This window comes from Indicator indicator, chromosome 4 (assembly GCF_027791375.1).
Source record: "Indicator indicator isolate 239-I01 chromosome 4, UM_Iind_1.1, whole genome shotgun sequence".
In the NCBI taxonomy this organism is placed as follows: Eukaryota; Metazoa; Chordata; class Aves; order Piciformes; family Indicatoridae; genus Indicator; species Indicator indicator.
This window is the reverse complement of record NC_072013.1, coordinates 19,820,466-19,839,230: the sequence shown is the minus strand read 5'-3', so window position 1 is coordinate 19,839,230 and position 18,765 is coordinate 19,820,466. Positions and strand designations below refer to the sequence as shown.

Below are 18,765 nucleotides of genomic sequence, written 5' to 3'. Positions count from 1 at the left end.
TTTTTTGTAAGGTATGATAAGAGTGGCATATTAGCGACAGCGATGGCCTGCTGTGCTACCTTATCTATATGAAAGCTATGGTAACAAGTCCTCTCAGCATTCCTAGTCTGAAGCAGCAGAAAAAGTATGCCATGTTAATTGAAATTGGCACCTCTTGCTTTGGGAAAAAATTAATAGGCATTTACTATGGATGAGACTCTGTTGAGGAAGGTTTTTAAAAATTATATTTTCTGTTGTCCACAGAAGAAAATATTTCAGGAATATTCCAGTCTTACACATTTCTTCCTGCATGAAGGAAGAGACTTCATTTTCACTTGTTTGTGTATGAAGAGAAGAGCGTAAAATACAAGGAGCTCTATTTATAAAAAAAAAAAAAAAGTAGTAATCAGTCATTCTTTAAGCTATCAAAATCTTGTCTATAATTAAAGGTTATCAAAGGTCAGAATTTTAATCTAGTTTGATGTGGGGTCAAGCAAGTGGCTACCTCAGCATCCATACTAATCAGCTGATACTCTTAAAATAATCCCAGTCTAGATTTTTCTCTGGATTTCTTTTGTTTTTGTTTGTTTGTTTGTTTGTTTTTTTAATTAGATTCCTCACTTTCCTGTGTATACTCGCTCTGGAGAGGTTACGATATCTATTGAGCTTAAGAAATCTGGTTTCACTCTGTCTCTGCAAATGCTTGAGCTGATAACGCGACTGCATCAATACATTTTTTCACATATTCTTCGTCTTGAGAAACCTGCACTAGAGTTCAAGCCTACAGAAGCTGATTCAGCCTATTGTGTTCTACCTCTTAATGTTGGTAAGAACAGAGCTCTTGGTTTTTTGAATAATCACTTTGAATTCTTTTAGCAGCATATTTGTTATGTTTATGTTAAATTTCAAGTATTAGCTGTAGAAACAATGCCATATATGGTAGCATGAAAATTTTTTGGTTTTTTCTATCGCTACTTCACAATTCAAGTTGATGTGAGTTATTTATAGTAGGTTTCAGCTGACTATGTATGTCATATTTGAATTTTTTTTTTTTAAATAATCAAATATGTGATAGAATAAGGAAAACAATTTTGTTATTTACAACTTCCTAGAGAAGTTCAGCCTGGAAAACTCTCCCCTAAGTAACTGAATTGAGCATTTTCTTTTTTTTCAGTTGATGACTCCAGCACTTTGGACATTGACTTTAAGTTTATGGAAGACATTGAGAAATCTGAGGCACGTACAGGCATTCCCAGTACACAATATACAAAAGAAATGCCTTTTATTTTCAAGTTAGAAGATTACCAGGATGCAGTTATCATTCCACGGTGAGTGCTGTCTGCATACTTTAGCTATGTACTTATTACTGCATTTATATGAGCACTTTAAGTGTTTGAACACAATGGCTTGTCAGAACTATGCTATTAATCTAAATGTGTCTCGTGGTATATCAAATAATTTAAAGATATTCTTCAGTCAGTAGTTAATCTTGTATTCATTACCTTTTAATTAGGAATGCTAGAGTTCATCACAAAATTATGTAATACTATGAATAAGGCATTGTGATTACATCAAGAACTGGCCTACTGAAAGCAATTTTAATTTGGTAGATTGAGTGGAAGTCCTATTTTCTGTTTACTGCTTATTCACAGGAAAGGCCTGCTAAAGGAAGGTATGTTGGTAGATGGCAAAAATGAACAAGTGAAAAAGACCAGTTGAAAGAGTCTTTCTATTTAGTGGCATGTAGAGGAGAAATTTACATAATTTTATGTACTGGATATGCAAAGATTCTCCAGAAGTGGTAGGTTTTGTGAAGACTTAATTATTTCCTATGTCATGCTTGGCATGATGTGAAAAAAGGAAATGTACTGACTGGCTTGTGCTTATACCTAGTATATTGTAAACTGCTAGTGGGAAAACGTACAAAGGTTAAATATGTCTTCCTTCCAGTGATGATAGTAGTGTGGTAAAAATGCTACTGGTGTACTGTCATATAAAAGTATTACTTCATGTAGTCAGAGTTAACAGTGTAGAAGTGGTGGTATGAATTAGCACAGTTGATGGACTTCATTGGAGCTGTGGTGTTTCACCTGTCCCTGAAGATCTGACCACAGAACCCCCTTTGCTTTGAAAATTATAAGTTGCCATCTGATAGGGTTCAGATTTGGGAGAAGCCAAAAACGTCTTCTATCTTCTTCCATACATTAAGAAATCTCAAAATTACAAGTACTTCTAAGTACTTACTTTCCTGTGCATGTTTATCACCCTGGTCTCCAGTGTGCATAGTAGGCACAATAAAATTTTTGCAGCATTCTGGTTTTAAGTCTGCATTGCAAGAACAGTGTTGTCTTTAGATGGCTTGCGAATTTACTCCATGTATTTGAGGTTTTGCATTTTAACTTTATTTGGAGAATGACCTAGTTCAAGTGTTAGTTTAGATGTGAGATAGCACAAGCTTTGTATGCAGTAGAACTTTAGCACATAGGAGCCTAGAAATTGTCTTGGCAGAATTACTCTTGAGGATTTCATAGATTATAGATTGACTTTATTCTTCCTTGTATCACACTTTCCATTTAATATTTGAGTTAGCTGAAGAAATAGTTTCTACAACAACCACAAAAAAAAACCACTCAAAAACCTCAAGTGAGTTATTTTAGTTTATCACCTGACCACATTAGATTCTGAAGAACTTAGCATTCAGAATAAAGCTGCATTAAAATAAAGCTTGAGCTATAGCATATGCCCAAATATTTCATTTTCTTTTTTTTCTTTAGGTATCGAAATTTTGATCAGCCTCATCGATTCTATGTAGCTGATGTATACACTGATCTTACTCCACTCAGTAAATTCCCATCCCCGGAATATGAAACTTTTGCTGAGTATTATAAAACAAAGTATAATCTTGACCTTACAAATCTCAACCAGCCACTACTGGATGTGGACCACACATCTTCAAGGTAACAACAGTCAGATGTCTGATGTTCATAAGTTGACAATAGTGCCTGTTTTTAAATTATGACATAAAGCTGAGGGCTCACATTTTCCAGAATAATTACTGATTTTTTTTTTTTGAGTGGTGCTTAATTTAGGTTCCAACAACTGTAACTTCAGTCTGTTGTTTCAGAGGTAACTGCTGTCACTTCACAGTGCATTAGCATTGAATATTAAGAATAAGTCATCACATCAGAAAATGTAGGCTAGTAAGTTCTATTCATTAATTAGGTACTTACATTAAAGTATTTTCATATGGATTTTAGACTTAATCTTTTGACTCCTCGCCATTTGAATCAGAAGGGAAAGGCACTTCCACTAAGCAGTGCTGAGAAGAGAAAAGCAAAGTGGGAAAGCTTGCAAAATAAGCAGGTAAAATAGTATCTAATTCAAGTTACATCTCTCTTAAATGATCTGATGACTACCTTTACAAGTAAAATTATTTTCTTTCCCCACTTCATCTCCCCAGATACTGGTTCCAGAGCTCTGTGCTATACATCCTATTCCAGCATCATTGTGGAGAAAAGCAGTTTGCCTCCCCAGCATACTTTATCGCCTGCACTGCCTTTTGACAGCAGAGGAGCTAAGAGCTCAGACAGCCACTGATGCTGGTGTAGGGGTTAAATCACTTCCTGCAGATTTCAGGCATGTATTTTTCCAACATACATATTTTTAGTATGATACCTGACTTCACTGGAAAACAAGGTGGAAACTGAACCACTACTGCATGAATTTAAAACTGATACTCTTTAACTCAAGTCAGTTTTCAGTGAAACATAGTTTAAAAAAACTTGGTTGTGAATGGTGAAGTTAAATGCTACAGTCACTGTTCTTTTCAGAACGACGTGGGTTTCTTTAAACATATATGTGCATGTAGGGTCTTCTTGTCTTGTCACAGGATTTTTTGCTAACAAAATCTGCATGTGTCTTTACAGATACCCTAACTTGGACTTTGGATGGAAAAAGTCTATTGACAGCAAATCCTTCATCTCTATTCCTAACTCCTCTTTAGTAGAGAATGAAAATTACTGTAAGCACAGCACAATTGTAGTCCCTGAAAATGCTGCACATCAAGGTGCTAATAGAGCCTCTTCTGCAGAAAACCATGACCAAATGTCTGTGAGTTACAGAACATTGCTCAATGAGTCACCCAGTAAACTCCAAATTGATGTCTCAGCAGAACTTGCAGCAATTAATGGTGTTACTTACAATAAAAATCTTGCCAATGGCAATTGTGATTTAGTTAACAGAGACTTTTGCCAAGGAAATCAGCTGAATTACTGCAGGCAGGAAATACCTGTACAACCAACTACCTCATATCCCATTCAGAATTTATACAACATTGAGAACCAGCCCAAGCCCAGCAATGAATGTACTCTACTGAGTAATAAATACCTTGATGGAAATGCTAACAGATCTACCTCAGATGGATGCCCCGTAATGGCAGTGACCACCAGTACTTCAAAAGCTATTAATCTTTCAAAAGATACAACAGATTTTGAAAAGAACCCTTCCAATGGGTACTCCTCAAAAACTCTTGGTCCTAATCCTGGTCTCATTCTTCAAGCTTTGACTCTATCAAATGCTAGTGATGGATTTAATCTGGAACGGCTAGAAATGCTTGGTGATTCATTTTTAAAGCATGCCATCACTACATACTTGTTTTGCACTTACCCTGATGCTCATGAGGGACGGCTGTCATATATGAGAAGCAAAAAAGTAAGTAGTAACAGTCCAGTGATACTATGCAGAAGGCATATCGTAACAACCTAAAAGATTGAATGGCAATAGGTTGATCTAATTTCACAGCTTTAGCATTGGCTAGCATGATATTAAGAATAAAGATACATGACTAAGGATGAATACTGCCATAACTGATTTATTGCAGTTGTTTTCTACAGTTCATTTTGAAGTTAAATCAGCTGATTACCAGCCTAAAAAAGGACAGGAATGAACAGAGCTTAAAGTTCTGACTTGGTGCAGACTTTTGGTGGACTGAAGGCTAGAGCGGTATTGAGTAGAATATTAGAAGAGGTACTTGAATAAAGGATTGAATTAGCAGCACAGAGCCTTAGGTTGTAGCTTTTCCTTTGTTTCCTCAGTAAGTTATTTTCCTTAAAAACTTTTAGTGTGATCTTACTTGAAAACTAAAAATGAAACCATGAACAAATCTTATAGAATCATTTTCTTATGTTTTCTAGATTTAAGTTTTTGACTTTGAATCAGAATGAAAAAGCATTTTTGTTACGTCAAAACGTTTGAAAGTGTTTTAAAGTAAATGTAAACAGTAGGGATCAGAGCCTTCAGTTCTGCTGCTGCTGTTTTAAATTCTGGGATAATCCATCATGTAGCAGTTTGGTTTGGTTTCCCCCCCCATGATGTGGTAACTTGAATTAAATGTTAAGGATTTGATTGTCTACCTCCTAATAAAATCCATTACTCTGAGAATTAAATGAGTAATTTAATTTTGGAAAATAAGAAGGGATAAATAAATTGCACAGGTCAAATAAAGGAAGTGATTGACTATTCAAGTTCAAATTTCAGGGCTTTAAAAACAGAGAAAGTGTGTTTAAAATGAGAGATGAAGATCAATAGTTAATAGTTAAAAAGCAAAAGGACATATGTATTGCTATGTGAGACCTGCATTTTTCCCTTCCCTTTAAAATACTTAAAAGAACTTTGTAGTCTATCAAAATAACATCTGGATTATGACTTAATAAGATTTGTTATATGGAACTGTTTAACACTTTCTACTGCCAAGGTTTAGGGCAATCTACCCATGATAGCGATAATTTTTCATTCAAAATCAAAGCCTGGTCTTAATGTTGATTATTAATACTGGCAGTTAATGACACTTGCACAGATTACTTTTAAAACACTAGTAAATCTAGTATTGATTTTGTTTTGCAAAGACGATTTAACCTATGAGATTTCTTTAACTGAAATTGTCTTCTGGCCTTAACAAAACCTGTACCTCGCTGTGACTTGGTTGTGCTATATAAAGAATGCTGAACTCCCTTTTGAGAATGAAAGAAAATGCATAATGGTACAAGATCTGGCTTGACGTTTAAAACTGTTTTGTTCCATTTGCCTTTTAACCTGTTTTTATGTAAACGTATGTCTGGAGTTTTATCAGGATGTTTTTCTTGAAGGTCAGCAACTGTAACTTGTACCGCCTTGGAAAAAAGAAAGGACTGCCCAGTCGTATGGTTGTATCGATTTTTGATCCCCCGGTCAATTGGCTTCCTCCTGGCTACATAGTTAACCAGGACAAGAGCAACACTGACAAGTGGGAGAAAGATGAAATGGTAAGACTTTATTTAAATGAACTATGCTGAGGAATAATTATTCATGTATTCTCTCATCCCTACTTCCTCCCATCCCCCAGATATTTTGATATGTTTTCAGCAAAAAAGTGAATATCTGTTTCCTTTTGTGGTGGATTGAAGTTTCTAAAACTTAACTATAACTAATGGAATATGAGAGGAGAACTGATCCCGAATAGAACACAAAGTAAGGAAATACAGTAAATATCATCCATAATGAGTGTGTATATTAATGGAAAAGCAGAGTAGAACTTTCTGGCTTGCATTTAGCATGCTCTTGGGATCTCCTATGAAATTTCTCTTGTAAATTTGAAATAGAATTGCCATTGCTGGTTTTGCTGGAATATGTATAGGCAGAAAACTGACTGGTTCTTGATAAACAAGTTCACCTTTATAGAACATATGAAAAGGAGTTGCAGGTTTTCATATGGCTGAGGCAAAGTGAAGATTAGAACAGTCTTGAGAAAGTGTTCAATATTAATTGCTGTTACCTAAACTGTGGGTGTGACTGAGAGCTACTTCTCATCCAGAGTATAGTGACACCCTCAGTGTCTGTTACCAAAAGCTTCTGAATGAAAAATCATAGTGAGGAATGATTGAAATTAGTTTTTGATCAAACTCATTATATGTCAAGAGTAGAAGTGCATGTATAAGAAATACCGTTGATCGCAACAGTCAGTAATGTAATCCCTAAGTTTTCCAGACTGATTTGGAGGCCAGGGGAAAGAGGTGGAGAGGTGAGGATGTCCTTTTTTTTCCCCCCCATCTCCACAGACCACACTTAGATTGTAGAACCACCAGAGGGCACATGAGAGGACTGTTAGATATACTGTGCAAATAAATATTTATTGCAGAACAAACCAACCTGATTATTGTGGTTCTGTATTGTGCCAAGATTTCATTTCAAAGAGAATTACTGCTATACCCTTCTAAAAATACTATGGCACATGTGGGACAGAAGCTAATCTTTGGTTTTAAAATGCTTTCAATTCTACGCAACTTTTCAGCTTCCTCTTCCTCGTTATTAGTCAGTGTTGAAATAAAACACAATTTCAAACCAAAATGCAGACAGTAATGCAATAAGAGGTGGAGTTTTTGTACCAAGTAGATATTTTGCTTGCTTGAATGCAAATTTCATTTTTATCCATGGGCTGATGGTGTGTAGCATTATTTCATATAATAATGACAAACAGCTGATTTCCAAAAAGCATAAAGAAATTACTTTGTTATTTATCCACATCTTTTAAGAGGCCACAATTCATTCAAAATAATTCAGTTATTCTTTCTGATTAGTTAGCTATGTCTGTGTGAGATGGCTAATTTCAGCAGCAGAAACTCTTTTGGAAAAAAGTCTAACCTATGAATTTCTGTAGCCAGCTTTTCTATATCTCCTCTCATTGCTAAACCAAACTAAGCTTGCTTTGTCCTGATGAGGAATGTTGTGATGTGTCTGATCCAGAGGTTGTTTCAGGTGCTGCCTAGTGTATCTGACAACTGCCACTCATCTACAGATCTAGAGAATTGTGCGTTCTGCCTCGAAGGGAGAGGTCCTCAGTGCATCTGTTTTCACAGATTTGCAAGATTAAGTGGTTGAGACCTGCAATATGGCACACATAGATTGAGGGCAGATATAGGCTGTTTCATTTGATTCAAAATGGTGTTGGCTTTCAGGATCCAATCCGGAAAAGCACTTGGAATCTGATCTTGCTCCTATCAAATTCAGTGGCAGAATTCCTGCTGACATCAGTGATGCAGGGTTGCTGTGAGTAGTAGTCCTTTTGATGTTAGGTAGACTACTTGTGCATTTGGCTAATATGTTTAAGTGCTTTCCTGGATTGGAGCCATGGCAAATCATACAGCATTGTGTAACTTGGGCATGTCTGTGTTCAGTTTATAATTTACATCAGTCTGTACCAATTTGCTTAATATGAGCAATGGAAAGACATGAAGCATTATTAGGTTAGCTGATTTGGATAGGTATGTAAGTATTATAAAATTGGTGACAATTTTAACTTGTCTTAATTAGCTAAGACTATAAATATAGCCTTAAAAAATCCACAAGACTTTAAAACTTTTGTTTAAAGGATAAGATTAATACTAGTTAAATTATCCTATCTCATGATTTAATTCATATGTTAATACCTAGTTTAAAACTGAACAAAAACCTATACTACAGAAGCGTAGTAGTTTTTTCTGCTTCTCCATTTGTAGACCTGCTACATATAAATCCTGGTGATACTAAATGTATGACTTCCTGGAGAGATTTTATATTTGTTAAAGCTGATAATTAACTTATACTGTGGTCCTTACAGAGGCAGAAATAGGCCTATATCTAATGCCTTATAAGCAGCAAGATCACTTTGTGAATCCCTAACACATGCAGTGAAGACTGTCAGTTCTTACAGTTGTTTTATTTAATATGTTTCTTGACTGTGTTCTACACCTGAGTTTTGATTTTGACTATAGTAAACCGTGCAATCGTCTTAGAATTTGGCATCGAAAGCTATAGAATTTTCAAATTTGCTATCATTTAGCAGTTATAAGAGCCTTAGCTAGAGAGAAGGATGCACACGAAACTGTTTGTTGTATTTCTCTAAATTAACAATTGCAGTCGTGGAATAAAAGTTTTTAATTTCCTTCTTCAGTACTGTCTTTTTTGTGTTCTTCCATAGACAAAGGAAAACTTGTCTAATGGTAAAGTTGATGATTATGATGATGATGAAGAGGATGAAAACTTAATGTGGAGGTTACCCAAGGAAGAAACAGACTTTGAAGATGACTTTCTGGAGTATGATCAAGAGCATATCAAATTCATTGATAATATGTTAATGGGATCTGGGGCTTTTGTGAAGAAAATTTCTCTCTCTCACTTTTCAACCACTGATTCAAACTATGAATGGAAAGCACCCAAAAAGTCATCTCTGGGTAATGTTCAGTTTTCCGCAGATTTTGATGATTTTGACTATAGCTCTTGGGATGCTATGTGCTATCTGGATCCCAGCAAGGCTGTTGAAGAGGATGATTTTGTAGTGGGCTTCTGGAACCCATCAGAAGAAAACTGTGGTGTTGACGCGGGAAAACAGTCCATCTCATACGACTTGCATACAGAGCAGTGTATTGCTGACAAAAGCATTGCAGACTGTGTGGAAGCCCTGTTGGGCTGCTATCTGACCAGCTGTGGTGAAAGAGCTGCTCAGCTTTTCCTGTGTTCACTGGGGCTCAAGGTGCTCCCTGTAATTAAAAAGACTGATTGGGAGGGCACTTTGAGTGCTACCAGAGAGAATTGTAACAGTGAGCAGAAAAATCTTTCACCAAACTCTGTTTCTGCTTCTGTAGCTAATTCAGAGCCTTCTCTGTATAAAGACCTGGAGTATGGCTGTTTGAAGATTCCACCAAGGTGTATGTTTGATCACCCAGATGCTGAAAAAACCCTAAATCACCTTATTTCTGGTTTTGAAAACTTTGAGAAGAAAATAAACTACAGTTTTAAGAACAAGGCTTATCTTCTGCAGGCATTTACTCATGCCTCATACCATTATAATACTATTACTGGTAAGTTGTCTCACATTGAGATCCTCATTTAGATGAAATAAGTTCTTGTAGAATGCTGAGATATTGTGTACTTCTAGAAGTGATGGTCATGATTTGCGAATATATTTAGCAAATTTAATCCCAATAATATTACCTTTAGACTGTATTTCTGAAGATTAAACATAGACTATACAACCTTTATTAGCTGAATAGTCTATAGGATAGCAAAATACGACAACTTCCATTTCAAGTTGTGAATTGGAAGGCTTAATTAAAGTCTAGGCGTAAATATTTAGAGTCAGTTTGAAGCAATTAACTAAGTCAGACAAAATATTAATTACAGGTTAACCGCTTCATGTTTCTGTACATGATCACATAAAAGGTTTTACAGCAGTACAAATTCATATTACTGTAATCTTTAATTACTTTTGCCAATACTAATAAACTTAGTATTTGTTCATTCTAAAACTTGAAATGCTTTCCTATGATAATACACAATTGAAACCATGGTAAAATTCTAACCCTGTTTGAAGTGAATGGCAAATTTCAAACTATTCAATGAGCAGTCACAATTCTTCCCTATAGTGGAAATTCTAAGGATTAAAAGTCCTGTTTTAATTAAGAAATAAGTCATTTTGAAATGGTAGTGCATTGAGAAGCTGTTCTGACCAAATAATGAAATGCTCTTTTGCCTTTTCAATCATTCTAGGTAATATTACCCACAAAATAGTTCCTTTTTACAAATATTTTACAGAACATAGAGAAGGTAGAGAATATATATGTATCCTAAGACATAGAAATCTTGAGGCATAGTGTCTAGGTGGCATCATGTTCTTGGTTAGCAGAAACTTAATTCCATTTCTATGTATCAAGAAAGACTTGCTGTTACTAGTAGCTTTTTCTCTTAAAGAGTAGCAAACAGTTAAGGTACAGTAGCATCTTTTAGGTTCAGTTCCTACAAAAGGAAGTTAGTACTAATCATTTCACACTCACATTACTTTTGTAGTAATTTTATCTTCCTTCTCTATCCACCTATCCTCATTTGCTTTCAAGAAGGTTTTTTGCTTTAGCTTATATTCTAAAACCAGACCTCCACAGTGCTTCATCCTCACATTCCCTGTCAATTTTCCAAACAGCAAAAGCTTGGCAATTTTATTTTCCAGTTTAAAAGACCCATTCTGAATAGGAATCTTTGTTCATGGCTTGTTGAGAAAACTGTGTGGCAAATGAGATGAAAAATCTCAGATTGTACATTCCCCCTGCTTTTAATACATTGACTTCTATATTAATTTTCTGGAGGTTTAATTGTTGCTGTTTTCAGAGCAGTGTGCTGGTGGAATCTCTCGATTTTACTTTTTGGCTATTTCCCAGCACAGTGTGAAAATCTTCAGTAAAAGCATTAATTGGTTATAAACACAAGTGTTTTGCTAGCCTGACATTAACTTTTGGTTCAAAAGTGTCAAATATAACATAGTAGTTTTCTGATTTATTTGCTTATAATTCAATAACAAGCTCTTTAAACACTAAGATACCTGTTTTAGAAAGCAGATTGTCTTTTCTGAGCCTTGGTCAGTTTGTGGAGGATACATGACAGCATACCAGGCCTCTTACTCAGAAAGGCCTGGAAAGAATGTGTGTTAAACTTAATTGTGCTGTTGTACATTCTTTTATTTCCAATACTTTAAGATTGTTACCAGCGTTTAGAATTCCTGGGAGATGCAATTTTGGACTACCTCATAACCAAGCACCTTTATGAAGACCCAAGGCAACATTCTCCAGGAGTTCTTACTGACCTGCGATCTGCTTTAGTCAATAATACCATTTTTGCATCATTAGCTGTAAAGTATGACTACCACAAGTACTTCAAAGCTGTCTCTCCTGAACTGTTTCATGTTATTGACGACTTTGTGCAGTTTCAAATGGAAAAGAATGAAATGCAAGGAATGGATTCTGAGGTTAGTGGCAGCAAAAGAAATGTGTTCAAAATCTGTTTTGAAGCATGTTCCCTGGATTTCTTAGCATGATGTGCATTTTTGTGTTTTAGTTTTATACACATGGCAGCCAAAGAAGTAGCCTTCCAGTAATAAAGCATGTGATATGCAAAGTAAAATACAATCCTCAAAGTATAAAGTCTGTAAGAACATTCAGGAAAGAATTAAATTGAAACCAGTTTGCCTCTAGGTTTTTCTGGCACTTGATTTCAGTCATTTTGCTATGTGGTGATGGTACAACAACGTGGTGGGGGGCAGGGGACCACTTCAGTTGCTTTCTGCACTGACTGGAAGCACTGCTATACTATAAAATTGTGATGAGTTACTAAGGTATCCATGCAACATCATAAAAAGTGTTGCCTTTGCACAATGTTGGGATTATTTAATGTAGCAGTCTGAAAGATACTTCCACTGTTGTTGTTCTGATAATTTCTGCTGGAGCAGGTGTTAACTGCACTGTACTCAAGTGTGTTTGACATGCTTTTAAAGGCTTTATATTTGCTAGCCCAGGAAGTGTGATACATATCTTTCAAATAAGCTCTTTGAAAAATAGTTGAACTGAAAACCTGCAAACACAGATCCTATTTGTGCTATGCAGGAAAGCTAATGATAATGAACATCTATCTTCTGGAGGATGGGCTAAAATTAACTTTCTTAGATAAGCTGAATCAAATTCTAATCAGGGTCATGGAAGAGATGAGGCTTTCTCATTATCCTTTCTTTAACAATGTTATCAAATAGATATCCCTAATAGTTTGTCATGTGAAAAATTGTGACAACTCTGTTAGAAAATAGTCTGTCAGAGAATCCTGCAGCACTAAATATGCCTTTTATCTTTGTCTTCAGTAACTCCTTCCTGATAGACAATTTAAAAGCTTGGGAATCAAAATACTTGTTACGTATATTTGTAGCCCTTGCACTGTTGCAGTGATTAAGGGTGTGGAACATCTCCCTCATGAGGAAGAGCTGAGGCAACTGGGTGTCTGTAGCTTGAATACGAGGAGACAGAGAGGTGACCTCATTAATATTTATAAATATGTGAGGTGTGAGCATTGAGGCAACTGAGCCAGGTTCTTCTCAGTGATGTCCAAGGATAGGACAAGGGGCAGTGGGAGCCTAGGATATTCCACATAAACATAAGGAAAAACTTTCTCACTGTGAGGGTGATAGAACACTGGAATGGGCTGCCCAGAGAGTTTGTGGAGTTAGATTCTTTCTCTGGAAACATTCAAAACCCACTTGGGTGTGTTTCTGTGTGACCTGCTCTAGGTGATCCTGCTCTGGCAGGGGGATTGCACTTGGATGATCTTTTGAGGTCACTTCCAACCCCTAATATTTTGTGAAACCATATGTTTTATAGGGAGATTCAGAAAACATTGACAATTTGTCATTGAAATTTCGATAATTATATTGTAGGATGAAACTTCTCTTTTTTTCTTCATGAGTGAAAAGTCAAAAAACTTATTTTAAGAGCTCATAGTTGTGATTTTTAGCTTTGTAGAGTGTTTACTAGTATGCAAAAAAAATTGCCTGGAGATTTCCACCAAAGTTACAACTAAGTTGTGTGATAGCTGTTTCAAATAAAATTCTTGTTTCACTCCCCCTACGCCTGCTCCCTATCTTGGTCTGGCACTGAAGTACTGAAACTCTTATTTCATCAGAATTAGTGCAAGAGTCTTTGTTTCTGCAGTTCATGCCAGCTAGACTGGTTTCCATGTGTGTCTCTTCTTTTTTTTTCAAATCTTACTCCTGAAACATCTGTTGTCCCTTGCCTTGCAGCTCTTAGTTTTTCTCTTCTGTTATTTCAGTATAACTCAGAAGCACTTCAGTTTGTAGTTAGTATGAAATATGCTGTTTGAAACAGTTGAATTTGGTTTTTAACATCACAGTTCCCAAAACTTCATGTTTCATATATTTTAGATAGAAATGTTGCATGGGGCTAGTTTATGAAGTATTATGGTGGCTCTTAAGAGGACTGAATCAGATTTTAAACTCCATATAGGGGCCAAATGGAGTGAGAGGGCAGCTAAGGGAAAAGACCTACAGTACCTACATACTTCTCTTTAGACAGAGGGGACTAATGGTCAAAACTTCATTTTTTAGGTTCCTTTGTTTGGACTTAAGTGAATGTATATTATATGTATTTGAAGTGTTTTTAATAAGGTTAGATTAACTCAAGACCTTCAGACATGTACTGAAAGTTTAGTTTTAATGAGGATAGATTACACTGTTGCCATATATCCATTGCATAAATGAAAATTGCCTGCTACATTTCAAAATACCTATATGTGCCTGTTAGCCAGTAATGTCACCCTGAACTGTCAGTTGTTAATGGTTTATTTTTACTAATGCTTGTTTTGTGCTTGTCTTGTGGGGTGAGGTAGGGAAAGGACTTCTATCCAGAGACTGAAGTTACAGACTAAACACCTTTCAAGAGAAGACTTAAAAATGTATGAACTCTTCCTTTGTTATGAGTTGCTTTCTAGTATTAACTGGTAGAGACAAGTCTGTTTCTTATTGGGAAAACCAGACTCATGGTGCAATTCTACAGAATTATTACAGGAGAATTCAGAACGCACGTAAGATCTTGGTACAAAATGGTGTTTGGGATTTTTATCTTTTCTTTTCACATTTGAAAACTGATATATCCAGCAACTTGGCTTCATTGGGAAATAAAAGAACAATTTCACTGTAGAAAATATCAATGAAAACTTAAGGAAAGCAACTCAGGATAGGATGCAAGAGAGCTTGCGTTTCTGAAGATCTTCGTTTTATTTCAAAACGAGCAATCATTTCTCTTCTTTATCTCCCCCTTCTCTCTCCTGCCTGCTCCCTCCACCCCTTTCCTGGCTTTTTTTATTTTCAAACAGCTGAGAAGATCTGAAGAAGATGAAGAAAAAGAGGAAGACATTGAAGTACCAAAGGCCATGGGGGATATATTTGAGTCCCTTGCTGGTGCCATTTATATGGATAGTGGAATGTCTTTGGAAATGGTTTGGCAAGTGTACTATCCAATGATGCGGCCATTAATAGGTATTGTAAGCTTTCAGAAAAAGAATTAATTTTAATGAAGTGTGATCTGCTATGAAGAGAATACAGCTAATTGGGTGTTTTTTGCTATGGTTTTGTGTTTTGTTTTTTTCTTCAAATAGAAAAATTTTCTGCTAATGTGCCCCGTTCCCCAGTGCGAGAGTTGCTGGAAATGGAGCCAGAAACAGCCAAATTTAGGTAAGAATGCACTTCACTACATGCTGCCTTAAAATGTTTTGAAGCTGTGTTTCATAAACAGCTGCGGATTTTTAAGTGTCAGGAATTATTTTTAATTTCTTTTGCACTAAGCAGCCAGGATGGTCATTATGTTCACTGGTTTTTACTGTTTGGTTTTTTTTTTCTTGCATAATTTACTGAGAAAAGTAATGACTGCTGTCCTAACTATATACCACTTTAACTTCTACAGAAGTTTCTTATTTCACATTAACTTGCCTAGGCAGTAAGTAATTCTTGTGTATATTTTTGCAGTCCTGCAGAAAGAACTTACGATGGAAAGGTCAGAGTAACAGTGGAAGTTGTAGGAAAGGGCAAGTTTAAAGGTGTTGGCAGAAGCTACAGGATTGCCAAATCTGCAGCTGCGAGAAGAGCACTACGAAGCCTCAAAGCAAATCAACCTCAGGTCCCAAACAGCTGAGACTCCTCTTAAAAAGAAATAAAATGGAGGAAACAAACGCATACAAATAAAGCAAATTTTTAAAAATGTTGATGTTGAGAGGAACAAATTGGAAGACAGAATTCAAAGTTTGTTTGATAGCAGAATAGATAAGAAAACATTTAACATGTATAAAATTTTGGAACTAATTGTAGTTATAGTTTTTTGCGCAAACACAATCTTGTCTTCTTTCCTCACTTCTGCTTTGTTTAATCACAAGAGTGCTTTAATGATGACATTTAGCAAGTGTTCAGAATAATTGTTGTCAGGTCTTTTTTGTTTACTTTTATTGTCAGTACAGCTTTGCTTAGTGTTAGAAGGCCAGGGAGCTTTTGCCTAATGCAGTTGCTAGATTTATATATAGTAATCTTGAAATTCTTCAATCTGTGCACTAGTGCCAGTCATAAAGCAGTTGATAAACTGTACTGGATGATTGGGTATAAGAAAGAATAAGTGTGCCAGTATTCTTCTTCTTTCTTTCTTTCTTTCCTTTTTTTTTTTTTTTTTTTTTTTTTTAAATCCTCCTTCTTTCTGTCCATGTCATCTTTTGACATTAAGATGGCATTCCCAATCATTATTGCACTTATTTGTTAGGGACAGATTTTAACTGAAATGGCTGGCATACTGGTAGAATGAAACTTCAGTTTCCTTATGCCACACAGTCTCACATAAAAAAAGGTTCTTGCCTTAAAAATAAATAAACCCTCATTAATAATCTTTAATTTCTGATATTTTCTTGGAACAAACTGTTTTACATTCCCTTCATTTTGTTACACATTTTACAATGATACAGCTCTATATTTACAGTACGACTCATTACTATAGCTGTGACTTATTACAGGATTATAATAGAAATTGTATTCATATGTATGTAATTAGGTTATTTTTAACAGTTCTGAGGAGGTGGTTAATCTACAGGTTTTTTTATACCATAAACAAAATACAGTCTTTGGCTAAAATTCCAATTTTTCACAAACCTGCAAGCTCAGTAGTTCCGATACTGGAAGTAATTGCACAGTGCAAACTGTCACTCTAACAAAATAACCTTAAACATATCACACCTAAAATATGCTGCAGATTTTATAGTCAATTGGTTACGTATTTGACAAACAGAGCACCTTTACACTTAGAGATATTTCCACATAAATTTCTTACTGTACTTTTCAGAGTTGCATGCATATTTCACCTACCAAAGCTGTGCTGTTTAATAACATGAAAGTTGATGTTTGAGATATAACTGCCGTACTTTTGATATATCTGTGATTTAGGTCCTTAATTTAGAGAAACTAGCTCGTTGGTGTTTTGGTCTACTGGGAGTTAGGGGGGAAATCATAGTTTTATTTTTTAGGCTTTGCCTATACTTCTTTAGTTAGATTTTTTTTTTTTGTAGGCACTCTTCACTTAAATACCTCAGTTCTTTTTTTGCTTTTCTTTTCCTTCTTTTTTTTTTTTTGCATGCATTTTTTTCTGTTTTTGGTGCTATGTTTATATATTATGCTTGAAATTTTAATTTTTTGCACTGTAACTATAATACCTCTTAATTTACCTTTTAAAAAAAGCTGTGGGTCTCGTATTCCCACCAATATCAGTAGAGGTTTGCTGCAATTTTGCCCTGTTAATTATGCTTGAAGTTTGAGAAAGCAGAGCAAGGTGTTTTAACGTTTTCCAGCACAATAGTTTGAACTTGATGCTGTGTCTTATGTATTAAATTACAAATAAATACTGTATTTCCTGCTTTTAAACCTTATCCCCTCCCTCATAAATGCACACTAAAACAAAACGAAACCTGTCAGCTCTGGCTTTCTTAACAAAAACATGAAATAAATGCCTTAGTGACAAGGGATAGACATTAAGCTTTTCTGAAATACAGTTTTCAAAAGTTCATGTGTTTTTTATCTCAGTCATTTTTCGTCCTGCAAATAGGACCATTCTTGTATTTAAAAGCAGTATTGTTAGAGTACTCAGACCGAGAATTAAAATACTAGCTGGCATTTGTTTGGTACATGGGTCATGAAAATGTAAAGGAGACATATAAGACCTGCAGGTCTGGATATGTATAAAACAAATGTGTGATGGAACAGTAAAAGCATGCAGTTACGTTTTTCAAAAGTAAATTGCTTTGAGTTATCTGTTTTGGGTTTGGTTTGTTTAAAAAAAAAAAAAAAGATTAAAAAATCACTGATTCAAGTTTTCTTCTTGGTAGGAGTGAAGTTTCTTAGAGAAAAGACAGGATCACTAATGTTAACAATTCTGTGTTTCTGGCCAGACTTCAATCAGCAGATAAAATCAGACCATCTACAAAGTCTTAAGTACTTCTAACTGCATTGTGAAAAACTATGAGTTAATCTTTGAACACCTGAAATTTCTTACTGATTGTTACAAGGTTATAGATTCTCAGGGTTTTCAGGTAATTGTTAGCAGAAAAGGTTTACGGAGTGTTTTGATGAGAAGAAAATTAACTGAACTTGCTCTGTGTTTCAGAATAGTTTAATGATCACTTTGTTACTAGATAAAGCCTATGAATTCAGAAATCTGAAATGTGTAGTGGCTGACTATAAAGTAGTTTCTGCTGCTGATGCGGTTTAAAATGTGTTTTAAATGCCGTAATTTTTTCCAGTGTGACCTCATTGAAATATTTTTATCCTTTGAGATAGAAAATTCTTATTAGTTTCCATGTTGTACATCTGTATGTTTTTACCCTACAGTTGATATGATTTTGATATTGGACAGTGTATGATATTAAGACCTAAATCTGATTATTTGAAGGTTGGGATAGAAGTCACTTGACATGCTATAAGCACAAGTGTAAGTGGACTGTTGCAACCCATCTTCAAAAGCAACCACACAGGCTCATTATAAACAGGGGGTTATTTGGCATGAACCTTGTTTGTTTTGTTTTGTTTTTAATCTAATTCCTGTTATACTGTACTTTAAACAGTCCTCCTAACTATGCTGCGTTTTTATTTTTATGGCTTTTTTTTTTGCGCTGTTCTGTTCATGTAGCACAAATAAGCATTGCACTTGGTACCATGCTTTACCTCATTTCAAGAAAAAAATGCTTAACAGAGAGGAAAAATGTGGTTTGGCCTTGCTGCTGTTCTGATTTACTGAATTTGAAAAAGATAATTATAATGCCTGCAATGTGTCATTTACTTGCACAACTTAAATAGGTCATTTGTAATGTCTGTGGCATTTTTACTGTATGTGGAAAAATACAACTAAGCTGTGTCACAACTCCTCATTG

General features: G+C 35.4%; 1 protein-coding gene across 3 annotated transcripts in view; it reads left to right on the top strand.

Moving 5' to 3' along the window:
- Positions 1-15,503, top strand: part of DICER1 (dicer 1, ribonuclease III) — a 33,286-nt gene extending 17,783 nt beyond the window's left edge. For all 3 annotated transcript variants that reach the window (XM_054400066.1, XM_054400065.1, XM_054400067.1), the window contains 12 exons: positions 592-805; positions 1,154-1,307; positions 2,754-2,936; positions 3,237-3,342; positions 3,440-3,615; positions 3,906-4,689; positions 6,123-6,278; positions 8,969-9,848; positions 11,514-11,782; positions 14,689-14,851; positions 14,971-15,046; positions 15,338-15,503. In XM_054400066.1, the coding sequence (XP_054256041.1) occupies positions 592-805; positions 1,154-1,307; positions 2,754-2,936; positions 3,237-3,342; positions 3,440-3,615; positions 3,906-4,689; positions 6,123-6,278; positions 8,969-9,848; positions 11,514-11,782; positions 14,689-14,851; positions 14,971-15,046; positions 15,338-15,503 (3,327 nt within the window). The remainder of the gene's footprint in view (positions 1-591; positions 806-1,153; positions 1,308-2,753; positions 2,937-3,236; positions 3,343-3,439; positions 3,616-3,905; positions 4,690-6,122; positions 6,279-8,968; positions 9,849-11,513; positions 11,783-14,688; positions 14,852-14,970; positions 15,047-15,337) is intronic.
- Positions 15,504-18,765: the final 3,262 nt, after the last annotated feature.